The sequence below is a fragment of the Colletes gigas genome, unplaced genomic scaffold, assembly GCF_013123115.1.
Source record: "Colletes gigas isolate AHSC1104 unplaced genomic scaffold, ASM1312311v1 Colletes_gigas_Sc00010, whole genome shotgun sequence".
NCBI classification, from domain to species: Eukaryota; Metazoa; Arthropoda; class Insecta; order Hymenoptera; family Colletidae; genus Colletes; species Colletes gigas.
In genome coordinates this window covers 3,279,896-3,297,119 of record NW_025106639.1, presented here as the reverse complement: position 1 = coordinate 3,297,119, position 17,224 = coordinate 3,279,896, and the positions used below count along the sequence as shown (strand labels likewise).

The window sequence follows — 17,224 nt, the reverse complement described above, 5'->3', positions numbered from 1 at the left end:
TTCCTCGATGCGAGGTGGCGCCACTGTTGCATTACAGTCAAGTGGACACAAGGGAAGAAGAGGTATATGAAGCAAGGAATAGGACAGTTGCTCGTGTGCGAGGCTACGCGTGATATCGTGGATGTTGTGTGTCGTGTGTTTCGTGGCTAACGCGTACATTGTCAATCACTTTCCACCAAATACACAAATGCAGCTCGTGATGACAGTTTACCGAAGCATACTGCTAAACAAATTCTCGCAGCCGGCGGCTGAGTAACGGTGCTGGAGCTGGCGCGAGGTCCTCACCCGCGTTAGGTGCGTGTGGGCCACCTATCCGCGTCCAAGCTGTGTTGGACACTCAAGTCATGGTATCGAGGTTCGACACGAATTTCGGTTGCGAGGATTTTTTCGGGACTTATCACTGCACCCAAGACATGGCTTGCGATCGTGGTGATTCGGACTTCGAGTTCATTATACCGCCAGAGGCGCCGGTCTTCGAACCGAGTATTGAAGAGTTTCACGACCCCCTTGGCTACATTGCAAAAATACGACCGATCGCGGAGAAGTCTGGTATTTGTAAAATCAAACCGCCGCCTGTGAGTAAATCCTTCCATCGCGATTACATCAATCTTTTTCTTCTCTGTCTGTCTCCCTGCTTTCTCTTTCCTATCCATTATTGTGGGAAGGACGCTACACATCGATCCTCCTATTCTCCGCTGTCTCGTTTGAACGGAGTCGAGCACAAATGGACAAATTTTATGTTTTTTCGTGAATGTCGGGCGTGCAAATATGCACGCACGACCTCGTTTACATGCTATGACGCTTCCGTACGGACATCACAGCCGTGACATCACAAAATAAACGAGTTCCTACGTAATACGTACATTAGAACGAAAATTAATCGAAATATAAAGTCAATTTCCCGTGACACCATATTTTCATATCAATATCGTTGGTCGCCTTTTCTCGTATCAGCGTTAAAACGCTGGGGTCTGGCAAGAGTCGCAGCGTTTCCGTCGACACGAGACGAATGATAATACGGTGAAAAAGGGAAGAAAAGACTGCGATGCCGTGTGTCAAAGCATTTTGCCTTCGCAAGATACGTTGATAGATATTGTGCCCAACTCCAAATTGCATTCGTATCTTTTTAATCGTGAAGTTATGATCGGAAAAAGAGAGAATTCTCGGAAAGCAAAAAAATCTGAAATCAAGTAACGTTAGGTACTCGTCACATTGCGACATTAATATCGTTATAGCTAGGAGGTACGCTATGTAAAATGGCCGAGACAATCGAAACAATGTCACCTTAGCAAAATGTCTCGAAATGTTTTGGAAATTATAAACGATGCTGATGGAATCGATGGAGAAAGCGCTGAAAAAATTATCATCGTTCGTGGTCAACGATCTTCTTGGGACGTTCTGATATCGTAATATCACAAATATGGGAATCGTTTGATATTTTCTTAGAAGTTTCTATTTCGTTTCGAAGCACGTAGACGATCGTGCAAGCTTTCGTATACGCGAATTTTATTAATTTTTTGGAGCATCATATGGGAAATGCTAGTATACCGAGAAAAAGTTTATTTCTAATTTCCTTCAAGCAAATGATAAAACTTATGTTGTCCTTTAGGCTTTATATAATATATGTCCAAAGAATATCTAGTATCATGGAAATTTTTTAAATAGAAAATATGGAGAAATTTTTACTTTCCGAATACTCTCCTTTTGGCAGACCACGTTTCGTATATTGTTCGTTTAATTTGCATTACTATTAGAACCGATTTGTGCCACCATTTTGTTTCTACACGCGTGGAAAAAGGTTTTACAACGTAGATGTTAGCAAATGTATTTCAATTTTTAAAAGTATAGGAAAGAAACAGTAAACTCGATTTAATAATAATCCTAGGATAAATCGAATGTCATAGCTATGAACGTCCATAAACCACCGTGTAAAATTCATGATAGAAGAAAATGAGCTTCCTTTTAAATATAGTATTATTCGATTAAATTATATTTAGCTCTTCCCTCTAAATTAATCATATTTCAAATTATCGTTCGAGTATTATGATGCTGCGAATTATGTGGAAAATTGTACAAAGTATGGGTTAAAAGATGTCATGTACTTTGCATTTCTCTAAAATAACGATCTAGAATTTCAATAAAATTTGTTTGAATTTCGGCAACACGTGGTAGATGATTGTGGCATTTAAAATTATTTTGCTATGATAAAAATTATTAATGCATTACTAAAACGTATTTATTTGAAAGTCGAACTATTGCGAATTCAACGAAACAAAAAGTTTCTCATTGAGAAAAGATTCCGAAAATATTCGTTAATCTAATTTGTAAACTTCCACAACGTATTCCTCATTGTCTAAATAATTGAAACTTGTTGTCACGAATTCAACATGTCTGTTACAAACTTTATAAATCCATGATATGAAAATACTTGTACTTGTAACAATTAAATAATGTTCTTAATTCATAGAGTCTACTTGTTAGTTTAACAATGTCGAGTATATTGTCAGCATTTTCTTAGATTGCACAGAAATGATTTTGTCCAAGACTGTTGTTGTTAATGTTAATTCGCAAGTTAATCTCTGTTGTTGTATGTTTCATTATTCGTCTTAAGTATAACGATTTATTTGTTAATGGCTTGTGAGCCTTTGAGAAAATTTATATTTTGTAACGGGATGACGCCATTACGGAAATAACTATGGCCACGACATTAAATGGGCGTCGTATATGGAGAAAATCTTAGCGATGTTTCGTTTATTTTCTTCGTGAATTTGTACGCCGTAGCAGTATACATCGTGCGATGATATTTCGATGTTTATTTGATCGTTGCATCAAGTACGACAGGTCTAGACAGCATTTGATCGAAGATATACGTTCGTAGCTTTAATTAAAAATGAATGATGCCCTTAAAAAATTTGTCCGACAACCATTGCAATGGTTGTTGCGTCATGATAGAGATGAAGCTACGAAGCCACTTATTGATTATTTAGACATATATATTTATGGGTTACTACCTTCGTCAATGAATTTTCAATATATTAAACGATAACAGAATACATGGAATTTTTCTATTTTTTTAATTTTTTTTATTGCTAGATCAATATCGATTAAAATTGATAACGGTATTTCTGTAAAGTTTGCCTGTATCGTAGGCGTAAATCTCAATTTTATTAAACTAATTGACTCTTCTGAAGACCTGTAAGTATCACTGCATAGGTGTACGAATTTGAAAGCCGTAGTAAACAACGCAATACGATGTTTTTACATTAACATACTACAAATGGAAAGTCGTCTTATTTCGTTCGAGCTATTGCTTAAAAATTTAATCAATGGCATTCTATTAACAAATTTGCACAATTACACAATCGCAATGTTACCGAAAAACGTTGGAAAATTGTCTTAAAGTTTATATCAAATTTTTGTAAATAAAAGAATCTTATGTATAGGAGTAATTGAAATATTATATAACTTTTAGTAATAATTTAATGTACTGATAATAATGTAATGATACCATGCTAGTATTATGACTTCATGTTCACATCCTGTTATTTCATTACATTATAAATGAAATAACATTACAAATTTGTATGGAATTCTCTTACTGCTTTCTTGCAGAATTGGCAGCCACCATTTGCTGTTGATGTTGATAAATTTAAATTTGTTCCACGAATACAAAGATTAAATGAATTGGAGGCAAAAACAAGGATAAAACTAAATTTTTTAGATCAAATTGCAAAGTTTTGGGAACTACAAGGTTCCTCTTTAAAAATTCCTCTTGTAGAACGCAAAGCTCTTGATTTATATTCTTTACACAAGATTGTCACAGATGAAGGTTTGTGTTTGGTGTTTAATCATCAAAACTATTAACAATAGTTGGATCGATACTATGAGCTTAGTATATTAATGCTAAGCACAATAATTACAGGTGGAATTGAAACAGTAACAAGGGAAAGAAGGTGGGCAAAAATTGCAAATAAATTAGGTTATCCATCTGGACGCAGCGTAGGCAGCATATTAAAAAATCATTATGAACGAATTTTGTATCCATTCGATGTCTTTAAGCAAGGGAAAACTTTGACAGACATTGTAAGTCATTTTCTTTTTGTACGGTGTAAAATTTATAGTTAGTTGTCGCGTATATGTGTATTTCATATACATTTAATTATACAGAAAATTGAACCAGATTCCAATGTGAGTGAAAAGAAGGACAGAGACTATAAACCACATGGAATCATCTCACGTCAGCAAATCAAACCTCCAGCTGAGAAATTTTCACGGCGGTCAAAAAGATTCACTGGCCAAGAAGAAAAACAGGAAGTATCTATTAAACAAGAAGATTGTAAGGAAGAATGTGATTCTGACAATGACTGTAAAGATGGACTGAGAAGTAAAAATGGTGATGATAATAGTAAAGAGCTTAAGAAATTACAGTTTTACGGACCTGGCCCAAAAATGGCTGGATTTAATACCAAAGAAGCAAAGAAATCTAATAAGACTAGAGGTGTGAAACTTGTTTATGAATTTGATCCTGTGAGTATGCATTATGTCTTGATTCTCTATGATAATTATGTGTAAATATTTTCTTTAAAATTATACATGTTTTTGTACAGTTGGCAAAATATATTTGTCACAATTGTGGAAGAGGTGACAATGAAGAAAATATGCTTCTCTGTGATGGATGTGACGATAGTTATCATACTTTCTGTCTTATGCCACCGTTAACAGAAATACCAAAAGGTGATTGGCGGTGTCCAAAGTGTGTTGCCGAAGAAGTTTCCAAGCCGATGGAAGCATTTGGATTTGAGCAAGCACAGAGGGAGTATACTCTTCAACAATTTGGAGAAATGGCTGATCAATTTAAGAGCGATTACTTCAACATGCCTGTACATGTACGTTACCTTCTCACATTTAACGATACAGTGAATATAGAATTGATCAAATCAACATAAGTATGAAATTATTTTGCTGCAGATGGTGCCAACATCCTTAGTAGAAAAAGAATTTTGGCGAATAGTTTCTTCGATCGATGAAGATGTAACAGTTGAATACGGGGCAGATTTACACACAATGGATCATGGTTCGGGATTTCCAACAAAAACAAGCGTTAATTTATTTACATGCGACCAAGAATATGCTGAATCTTCATGGAACTTAAATAATTTGCCAGTTTTACGTACGAGCGTATTAGGTCACATTAATGCTGACATCAGTGGCATGAAAGTACCATGGATGTACGTAGGCATGTGTTTTGCAACATTTTGCTGGCACAACGAGGATCACTGGAGCTACTCGATCAACTACCTACACTGGGGAGAACCAAAAACGTGGTACGGTGTTCCAGGCGCTCAGGCAGAACGATTTGAGCATTCAATGAAATCTGCTGCTCCAGAACTATTTCATAGTCAGCCAGATTTGCTCCATCAGTTGGTTACTATCATGAATCCAAATATTTTGACAAGCGAAGGTAATGTAAAATTAATAGACAAATTTTAAGGCTCTATATTTCTATATCCTCAAGTTATGTTATTCCATATTTCTCGAATTTATAATGCCTTTTTATGTAAGTTTATTTGTGTTGTAGACTATATTTTATTAACGATTATTAATATTGTTTAAATTCTATCTGTAGGTGTTCCAGTATTCAGAACTGATCAGCACGCGGGAGAATTTGTTGTGACATTTCCAAGAGCGTACCATGCCGGATTCAATCAGGGATATAACTTTGCTGAAGCTGTGAATTTCGCACCTGCAGATTGGGTATGCTATCACCCTAAATTTTTATCATCGATTTCACTATCCCATGCTTTCTACATTCTATTGTGTGTTTAATAGCTTAAAATTGGCCGGGAATGTATTACGCATTATTCGAATTTAAGACGATTTTGTGTATTTTCTCATGATGAATTGGTATGCAAAATGTCACTGGATCCAGATTCATTGGATATAGGAATTGCGACCGCAACTTATCATGACATGCTGCAGATGGTAGACGACGAGAAAAAATTACGAAAAAATTTATTGGAATGGGTAAGTTGTACTTTTATAAATATTATTGTTGATTTTATTCCTGAAATGATTGATTTCTTTTTACATAACTGAATGTTCCTCAAAAGTGTTTGATCCATATATTTTTTACATCATTATTTAACCATCTGACCGTTATTTATTCCGTGGTCATCATCAATAGAGTGCGGCATTTAATTTTACACGTTATTTTAATACATGCTTGTAGAAGTTAAAATTCTAAATTCAATCAACTTTCACAGTAAAATATTTCCTTATTTATTAAAATTAAACATATTCATGAGTTGGACCCGTTATTTCGATTGAAAGGATTATAACTCATATATAACACCCATTAATAATAATACATTAGCTTTTCAACGGAGTAAATAAATATACAAACGATTTATTAATTATTTAAAATATTACGCTTCGGTTTTAACTAAAATGTATAAGAAGATTTGGTCATTAAATTTTGGGCATTTAAATTTTCCCTCCGAAACTAGCCAATAACACAGGACGGGTTATAATTCTAAATGCACAGGACCAATGTATTTAGGTCAAACAGTATAGTAAGTGCTAAAGCATTCCCTCACCGATTCAGGCACACAGTGCCGCACGCATACGTCGGCAAACGCATACATCGTAGCCATGCGGGCACACGCGGTACAGGACGTGTGTGTGCGTCTGATATTGCCAACCATTGGTCATCGCAGTAGAGTTCCACCATCCATGTTATATTACTCATTAATGCCTCCATATAATTCGTTATATTTGGTTAGCCTGTGTCCGTTGTCGTTAAAATAGTTTTTGTGCGATCGTTCTTTAGTTATCGACCTTGACTAAGCTGATGCCTATTTGGTGTGTCTCTGATTTTGATTATGTAACTTTAATTGGTGAATAGAGGTTATGTTTTTAAAGCCTTGCCATGATGCTAAACAGGCATTACGTTTCCTCTGTCGATTCGGAGAATTTTATAATATTTCTCGTGAATTGATCGAGAAGTGTCCACGATATTCTTAAATGAATCGTATTTTTGCAAAATCTTTCTGTATAGCGAAGTAAATTTTTACACAGATGGGTACATGTGTTTCATTGATACACAGGCCCATTCTGATTTAATGTTCCTTTAAAAATGTGAGAATGGTAAATGGTTCCATGAATGATTTTGCAATGAAAATCGTGTTTTTTAGGGCGTAACAGAAGCAGAACGCGAAGCATTTGAACTTTTACCCGATGATGAGAGACAGTGTGAAGCGTGCAAAACAACTTGTTTCTTAAGTGCGGTTACATGTTCATGCCAGAGTTCACAGTTAGTTTGCTTGAGACATTTTACCGAACTTTGTGATTGCTCTCCAGAGAAGCACACATTACGTTATCGATATACTTTAGACGAACTACCCATTATGTTACAAAAGTTAAAATTAAAAGCAGAGTCTTTTGACTCATGGGTAACAAAAGTAAAAGAAGCAATGGATCCTGATAAGAAGAGTGATAAAATTGAGTTGAACGAGTTGAAGGAGCTTTTGAACGAAGCGGAAAATAAAAAGTTCCCAGAAAGTGAGCTATTAACAGCTTTAACAACTGCTGTACAAGATGCTGAAAAGTGTGCAAGTGTCGCGCAACAACTTCTAAACAACAAGCAGCGAACCAGGTACAATTGCTATTCAGTTTGTGCACATAAAACATGTTATGTAAATATACTTATTTTAATATTTGTTATTTAGAACCAGACAATCGGTTGAAACTAAATATAAACTTACAGTAGAAGAATTAACTCTTTTTTATAAAGAAATCACAAATTTGTGCTGTGAACTGAAAGAATCAGACGGTGTAAAATTTATACTTGATCAAGTGTTACAATTTCAAAAAGAAGCTGAAGAATTAGATGCTAAGGATAATTGTGATATTGAACAGCTGGAAAAATGTATCGATTTTGGAGATTCTATCTGTATCGAGCTACCTCAACTCGTTTGTTTGAAACAAGTAAGTAGACATAAATTGAACACATTTTTATCAACAATCACTCTTCATTTTATAGCACAATTAAATATTTTATTTATTGCAGAAATTAACACAAATTCAGTGGCTTGTCGAAGTAAAGTCTATTCAAGAAGATCCAAAATCTATACATCGCGACGATTTAGCAAAATTAATTGAAAAAGGTATGACGATACCGCCTCATTTAAGTATAGAAAATACACTTTCCGAACTACAAGCGTTAATGATTGGAATCGATAAATGGGAAGAGAAAGCAAAGTTGTATCTTCATATGAAAAGCAGACAAAATATATCGTCTTTAGAAGAATTTATTCGCGAAGCCGACGAAGTAGAAGCTTACTTACCAAGTTTAGATATTCTCCAAGACACATTGAACAAAGCAAAAAATTGGACAAAAATGGTAGAGGAGGTGCAAGCGAGAGAAAATTTTCCTTACTATGATACGTTAGATGATCTGATTAAAAAGGGCAGAAGTATTCCGTTGCACCTGGATGCTTTACCAATTTTAGAGTCTACTCTTTCGCAAGCAAAGGCTTGGAAAGAAAGGACAGCGAGAACATTCCTAAGGAAAAATTCACATTATACCTTAATGGAGGCTTTATCTCCGCGAATTGGAGTTGGTATACAAGCGTTGAAGGCTAAGAAGAGTAAGAGTGAAGAGTCTGTAGGACCTGTCTTTGTCTGTGATACAAAATTGGACGATTCCAATGATTCGGCTACCGTCGTGGCTGCGTTTAAATTAGCCGAGCAGCGCGAAATGGAAGCGATGAGAAATTTAAGAGAGAGAAATTTAATGAAAACCGAGATAGACGATTCTAGGTATTGCGTCTGTCGTCGGCCAAGATTCGGGCTTATGCTTCAATGCGAACTTTGTAAAGATTGGTTTCATTGTAAGTATCAAATTTCTAGTACGCGTGCAATTACAAATTAAATTTACAAGTAGTTTAATCGTGATTATTCTTCTTAGCCAATTGTGTACCATTACCAAAAACGTCGTACAAAGGAAAATTACCAATGTCGAGGGAGATTAAGTTTTTATGCCCTTGTTGTTTACGCTCGCGGCGACCACGGCTAGAAACAATTTTGGCACTTTTAGTCAGTCTTCAAAAAATTCCAATTCGTTTACCAGAAGGTGAGGCATTGCAATGTCTAACAGAACGTGCAATGAATTGGCAGGTAAGTGCTCCGCAAGAAAAACGAGTATTACTATGGCTGTATGTTGAAATATATAGTCATACGCAGCAATGATTTTTAAAATTTTTTATCGACACTTCCCTACCTTCCCCTTGAATTAAATGCTTGTAAAATTTTCACGTAATAAATAAGCAACGTAATTTCTAATTGTGTGTACTTTTAATAGGATCGAGCTCGGCAAGCATTGGCTACGGATGAGATTTCATCGGCGTTAGCAAAGTTATCCGTTCTGTCGCAAAAATTAGTGGAAGCCGCGGCAAGAGAAAAGACAGAAAAGATAATTAGCAGCGAGTTGAAAAAAGCGGCGAATAACCCCGAGCTGCATCAAAGGGTACAAGCAATTGCGCCACTTAGCGGTGTACACTCGGACGATAGTGCACTTAGTACTGCAGTGAGTGTCAATAGTATTAATTAAATTTGTATGTAAAATGAATGTTATACGTAGTTGAATACATACATGATATATTTTTTTAGGACGACGACGACGATGTTGTTACTATAGACGACGACGAACCAAGTTGCAGTACGTTTAACAGTAACGAACACGCTTACTCTTATAGTAAGATTTCTATTTATAAAGAAAACAGATCTTGACTATTAGGAATCAGTTATGTTCGTGATATTCATGCATATTCTTTTGTTTCTTTAGTATCTAAAGTACAACGTAAATCTCAGTCAAACGATTCAGCCGAAGCCGCAGTTATGCTCTCGCAGTCTGCAAGGTTACGCCTAGAAGAATTAATGATGGAAGGTGATCTGTTGGAAGTTGCGCTCGACGAAACGCAACACATATGGCGCATATTAAGTCACACAAACAGTCCAAGTACTGTTCGCAAATACGCAGCATACGAAGAAGTACAAACCAATGTAACCACCCAGGATCCAAAGGATATAAAAAAGCGGGGAAGGAAAAGGAAGTCCGAGGAGTTCGAGCTACTTAAGAAACTTGGACGGCAAAAAATGGAAGAGAAGAATTTAGCCAAACGTAAGGGTTTACAGAAAGAAAAGAAATCTGCCAGTTCCCCGTTGCCCTTAAAGCGCGGACCTCGAAAGGTATTTATATTGAAAAATACGATCTGCCTCGAATTAAAACTTTCAAATTTAATGTAATTCGCATTAACATAATATGGCGTCGCCTCCCATGCTCGCCGCCAGAGGGGTCGTGCTCTCACAAGCGTTCGACCAACCCTCGGTTGCTATATATACATTCCTCGAACGACTTCCCAATATCAACAATAATATAATTAAAAATTTTCTTACGAACAGATTAAAATTATAATAAAGTTTAAATTCGAGACATTTTATCGAATTAAAAATCTATGAAATAAACACAGTTTGTTGAACATCGGTTAGCTCGATTTCAGTTAAATATGTATTGCAGATGAAACGCAAAGAAGGCGACGAGGTGCCGAAGAAAAGGGGTGGTAACCGAAAGAAGACCAAACAGGACACTTCCGACGAAGAAGATGATTGCGCAGCTGTCAATTGCTTACGACCCAGCGGTAAGAGTAATAATACCTGCCATAAAATCATTTGAAATAGAATTATTATTATTATAAACTACTATATACTTTGATTTGAATATAGGGAGGGAAGTTGATTGGGTTCAGTGCGATGGTGGCTGCGAGGGTTGGTTCCACATGCACTGCGTCGGATTGGATCGTACGGAAATAGCGGAAGAAGACGATTACATTTGTAGTAATTGCAAAGAAGCAGAACAAAATTCGACGGTATGTTTGCATTAGTAGACTCATAACGCGTACGTTATCGCTGCTAATTTTAGACCAGATAATTTTATTTATATTTGCTGCACTTGTGTAAAGGGAAACATTTGCTGGATTATCGTTTTTTATCGTTACCATTGTTTGTTCTTCGTTAGCAGATCATTCAGCCGGTCGAATTTTGCAGTAACGTTGTTGCTCTCAGTTTCATTTGTCCCGATTCTTACCGTTTATTTCCGTGGTAGTGTTTTTTATTATATTATAGTTTTAGAGCAATATTTTTTGTTGTCCATGCTGTAGTCGAGAGCGCCAGATCCGCTAGCTGAATCGTTAGGCCTGGATGCACTTCTTTCCCTTTCTCAATCTCAGGGATACCAGGGCACAGACAGTGAAGCAGACATCCAGGAAACGACATCCTTCGTCAGGACCTACTAGCCCACTTTATCTTGTTAGGTCCGTACAAGGCTAGGATGCTCACCGATTTCAAATCATTTCGACTGTAAATCTACAGTCTGACATTTAATGTTACCTATCACTTTTACCCCAGTCCGTTGGTACTGCAGGTCATCGTGTGTCATATGGTTATTGTTGCGAGTGGACGTTGGAGATAAAGTATTATATTACAGTCATATTTCAATCCTGACGACTGTGAACATTATTTTTTTTACTTTGATTTGATGCGCTTTATAGAACAGCAAAGTTTTTCGTATGTATAGCATTGCATTGTATTTTATTTTTTCTTCCGTTTTTTTTTTTTGAGATAAGAAACGTTTATCCTTGCTAGGAGATGGACTTATTGTTCAAGTGTAATACATTCGTTTGTATTTGTGGTAAATTATTTTCATTGCATTACATTTTTACGCGCCTAAACGGCTCGAACCGGTTAATGTTAATTAATAACATTAATCCCCGTTTGTTTTTACATTTACATTTAAAGTGTACGTTGATTCTAAATTAATTATGAACTTCTACCGGGGAAAAAAAAATAAAAATATTTTTTCTATGGGTCGTAATACGTAGATATCGCGGATGAACCGTGATGTGTTTCGTAATTTGTACGCGGATTTTTGAAAAAAAAAAAGTCAATATTTTGCATCTGATTGTAACTTGTTGTCCCTTGTCTCTCGTTATTAATGTCGATGAAAAAGAAAATTCACGTTTCGCGAGACCAACGACTGTCAAATAACAAACGGTATGCGTTAACACTATTTATAATGCGATTCTATAGCGTGAGAGCGATTACTCTTAAAAAGAGTGCAGGGTAGAGGGATGCAACAGAATCCGGGGCATTGTTTGACCTAACGATTTGGGCGATATGTGACACAGGAAAAAAAAAAAGAAATTAGCGACGGCGAATAAGTAGGCGTAACAAAGGGGGAAAAATAAATGAGTCGTCTCAGAATACTTCTGTTCTGAAGAAGATTCCGTCAGTTTTTGTATCAGTTTTTAATTGTAATGGCGCAAAGTGGAACAGAAGTCCGTTTGCACCATGTAGTATGTACAGATAGACTGAGAGATGTGTGTATTAAGATATAGATATTATACGTATATATAAGAAAATTAGATGGAAACATAATAGGTAGAAATAAGTTACAGTTTGTATAAAGAATTGAATTGACACGCAGATACATGGCATATCTAAATCTGCCTTCCTGATATAATTAATTCAAATTTATCGGATTTTGGACCAGAGTGTACAACTTATGATTGGTTCCATTCACGAGTCATTTAATTTTTCATTTAATTTTTGTACTTCTTGCCACGGACATTTACGGTATTGATATTTGGGTTGAGATTTCGTTGAAAGGGCCTAATCGAAGGAAGTATCTTTTATAGAAAGAACAAATTCTATTTCAGGTACTAACGCATAATTTTATGATTTAAACTAAACGAAAATAACATTTGTCTTAATTTCTCGTACGACTCTGTTACCATTTTAATATTTAAATTTGGCGAAACGAGCTAATCGTGCATAAAATTCTACATTGCTGATATTTAAATCGCATCGTTTTATGAATTAAACGTTTCATCGACTAAAATTTTCAATGTTAGGGGCTTTGATCGGTCATTTGACACAACTAAATTTTATCTAACATTTTTAATGTCCACGTAATGTAACGCATCGTAATAGTGTAATTAAACCATACTTATTACTTTGTACATTAAAAAGTATTATAAAATCGCTAAATATAAAAGTTATAAAGATACTTACACTAACGATTAGATATATTCCGTAACAAATGATTTTATAAATGTTGTAAGCATTACACAAAATATGGATCTCATTCTCTATGAACAGGACTAAAAACGAAAGGGTGTACATCGTGTTATCATTCATGTAAAGTATAGAATTTGTGTATTTGATGTTGACTCTGGTACAAAACCATGCTTCGTATGGTAGTTGATAATGACTTTCTAGTTATTTTTTAATGTGATCGTTGAACTAAGTTTTTTTTTTAAAAAAAAAAAAGAAAAAAAAACGATTCGTTTTACTATCTCGTGCAAATGTGTTATGTGCGTGTCTCTGTCTACTTGTGTAGTTCTTTGCACGGTATGCAAAGTGTAATTGTATAAAAAAAAAAAAGAAACTTCTATCCTAGATCAATTGGCGAAACCAGCGTGTTAGCAGCGCGAGAAACTTTGTATAATTACTTGTTAAAGAAAAAGTGTCGTTCATTGAGTTTCCATGCAAAAGTTAAACTCTATGAATGCATGTTATGTGTGGAACGGACACGCGACTGTTTTAAACGCTCGTATAATCCGTAAAACGCGAACTGTCAGCGGTGACATTTGCAAATGGATTCTGTTAACGAGTATCTATGTTCCATTGTTAGACGTAGCTTAAGAAAGACGGATTGTTTCTACAATCGGTTAACAGAATCCATTTTTAAGTAACTGGTGTGTAGAGATAAGGGAGGTATCGACGTGTATCAGTGTGTTAACGCGTTACGTTTAAAACAGAGTGCGGGTCAAAGAATCGATGAGACATTATGTGTACACACATATATTTTTGTACAGATACGTACGGGCTCGATGATCTATTCGATCATCGTACCCGGATATACGCGGGAACACAGTGAATTTCTAACGATAGTGTTTTCGCGGTTTGGGTTAGACGGAAGTGTGAATTTCATTTGTTTCCTTTCATAATAAGTATATATATATACACATACATATATTGGTTACATATATTTTATACGAGGTACTTAGAATCATCTTTTTCTATTAAGCGACACGAGAAAATTTCATCGGTACACTATCATTAAAAATACATTGTGATTAATAGCTTGAGAAGATTGAAACCGCGTGATTGCTCACAGCTGTTGCTACATGCAGGGTGGACATACTGGAACATTGTACTTTACCATAAAAAAAAAGAAACCACTTGTGTACTATGTTGAATATTGATGACTTGAAATATTGATTCAGCATGTATAAAGGCGAGTGCCTACACGTTCCCATGGAGTTGTACTAATTCATCGTACGAAAGAAAATTCGTCTTTTGTTCGCCTTCCCCCGATGACAAGCACAAAACGGTCTAGTATTAATTTTTGTTTCCCTTGCAATGAAATGTTCGCGTAACATGCACTTCTAGCAGATTAAACAGTTCACTGGACCCGAACAAATAGTGTATTATTAAAGAAAAAGTATTATATTTCGACCAAAATCGTTTTTTGTAAATTAATGTTGTAATTAGATGTCACGACCACGTGTAGCAAATTCTAATTTCTGAGCGCAGCTGATACTTTTTTTTTTTTTTTAAACATCGTTCACGTATTGTTTAAAGGGAGAGTTATTAGTTGTTTTTCTTTTTTTTTTTTTTAACTCATCGAGGATTTCGTTTGAAACTCCTGTTTTGTGATACGATTATGAATTGCTTACTAGTGATAGAAAGTCATTTATTTTCACGTCAGTGAATGTTTCATCTTATTTTTTTTTATATCGTTTTAGGATTGTGCATATGTTTTTTTGTTTGTATTTAAAAGAAAGTGATAGAATTTAATGCAAAATCAATGATCAATTGGAAACTTCGATATTGGCCTAATTTTGTTTAATGTATACATATATATGGTAATTACTTACAAGCGAATGAGTCATTCATTTTCATTGAAATTATTTAGTCAGAAGGCGTTACTTAACTTCCAATGCATCGTTACTAATCGTCTTAATAATCAGCTCGATCGTTTCTTTACGCTTTGTTTCTTCCTATTTCTGTGCACCGCGCAGAAAAAGTCTCGCGTAGAAGCGTTTGCGACAAATTTTACTTGTTTTTTTTAGTTATTCCAAACTTCGCCTCGCAAGTAAGCCCCTTGAAATTCCACCAAAAATGTGTATAGTCGGTAGAGAAACACTATTGCAGATTTCGTATTTTTACATTTTTCATTTATTCGTGTTTTGTTTTGTTTTGTTTTTGAATTTCTTCGAAGTCGATTCGTTGACGAGAAAAATCTTTTTGTTAATGGGTGCGATCCTCCATCGTCGTCACCATTGCGTAAATAACTATTTTACTATACGACGCTCGGATATAGTTTATTTCCTTTATACGCGAATCATTGTAGACAGACGAATATTTATGAACAGTAAATGTAACTTAAGGCTAAGTAGCGTTAAAGTAGTCCTTTATTTGTAAGATTATATCACTTTGATTTCCGATAAAATATATTTAATGTATATGTGTACATGTACATTCAATACTTCGAAAGAACTTGCACTGTTTTTCCACGTTCACCTGTGTTTTGCTTGCAATCGATGCGCACGAACTGTTTCCACACCGAACTGGGTCAAAATTTCTAACAACTCTTTAATATCATTAGTCCAGTTGAATGGAAAATAGAAATTTTTTATATTAAAAATTTCACATTTTGTTAATATTCATTTTTATTTAATCCATACGTAAAGGAAGAAACGCTACCGTAACAAATTATTTTTTTAGTCTAATGCATAAATGTTGGTAAAACTTTTTTTAATATAGCGTCGAAAAAGTGATATGCATTACTCTTAATAAAATTCTTCTCATTGTCGCGTATTCGAGTCTCGAGAACACGGTATTCCCAGACAGAAATTTTTCGAATTTCATCGGAATATTCCTGTCTCCGACCACGCGGAACAGATTTTACAACGTTACGGGACCAGCAGGCAGCTAGAGGGAAGTGTCAGAAAAATTCCCCTAGAAACCGAGGAATTCTGACAAGTCGATCGTTGCTCATCTCCCGTGATGTAACATTATTTAAAAGGGGTCGATGCCCGTGGAAGCGTATTCGTGTGACCGGTGGGAGAGATAGAATGTCAATAAAGAGCGGCGGAACATGAAAGTTGGAGGAGACGTGAATTTCTCGTTTACACGACGCACGACGGGAAGTTGGGCAAGTTGGGTCAGAAAGATTTTCGTGCTCGTGTAGAACGGGCTTTCAGCAAAAAAGTAATATTTCAGGCGTTAGAGAAGAAAAAAATTGGAACGCAGAATTGATTTTCATCTTGATATCAAGCTTAAAGCGACAGACGCGGGTATTCAACTTGCGAAATATATTTTCATGAAATTTAATTTCATATCGTAAAATGTCCTAACTTAAAATTAGTTTTCTTTATTACGATCATTTATTAGAATAAGTCAGTCAATTTGTAAGAGTTCCAACCATGTTTCGTATGGTACCAATTTAGACGATAGGTACACTTAAAATGCACGATGGAATCGCGTGTATCGGTTTAACCCATTCGTCCTCCAACGATGCATTTTAATATCGAATCAGACATGGAAACATACTTCGCTTCGCATCAGTCCGAGCGAGTGAGTCAACCAGAATTTTTTCTTCTCGATGTATATGTCTGATGTGTATGTAAAAAAATGAATCACCACTGCAGGCATTTCGTTTTGTTCGTTTACACAAAGACGAACGCCCGCGAGTGTCATTTGCGTCTTTCTATCATGTAAACGAATCGTTTTCACCTTCGTCATTTGCTCATTGCACGTTATTAATCACATTATACTTTACGATTTTAATTCCGAGGGACAAAGTGCACAATGATCGTCGTTGCTCGAAGTACGATTGTTAAACGTTCGTGTCGCGTCTTTCGTGTTCAATTTTTAATTACGTCGAGGCGAAACCGCGGTGAATACGCATACCATTCTTTATCCTCAGACGATAAAATTGGTAGCAAGAATGGTAAACACGTATCGTTTTAAAAACAAGCTATGAAAATGAGGATGTTGATCGTTTAAATGTCACATACCTTCTTTTTTTATCTAATTCCGGTTGCTTTGGTAAATTTATTCCTTCTTGTTTCACTTCTATCTATTTTAGGTTACATTA

General features: G+C 35.6%; 1 protein-coding gene across 2 annotated transcripts; it reads left to right on the top strand.

The window, feature by feature from the left end:
• Nucleotides 1-106: 106 nt before the first annotated feature.
• LOC122397785 (lysine-specific demethylase lid) lies at nt 107-15,595 on the top strand. 2 transcript variants are annotated; one of them, XM_043397180.1, is made up of 18 exons: nt 107-575; nt 3,613-3,829; nt 3,923-4,083; nt 4,168-4,527; nt 4,608-4,886; nt 4,969-5,461; nt 5,627-5,754; nt 5,830-6,024; nt 7,194-7,654; nt 7,728-7,986; nt 8,069-8,891; nt 8,969-9,177; nt 9,362-9,586; nt 9,670-9,754; nt 9,845-10,248; nt 10,577-10,697; nt 10,783-10,925; nt 11,286-15,595. In XM_043397180.1, exons 1-18 carry the CDS (start codon nt 345-347, stop codon nt 11,349-11,351), a joined length of 4,860 nt encoding a protein of 1,619 aa, XP_043253115.1. In that variant the 5' UTR covers nt 107-344; the 3' UTR covers nt 11,352-15,595. The 2 variants fall into 2 exon arrangements, with proteins under 2 accessions (XP_043253115.1, XP_043253114.1); XM_043397179.1 differs by having other exon boundaries at nt 11,217-15,595.
• Nucleotides 15,596-17,224: the final 1,629 nt, after the last annotated feature.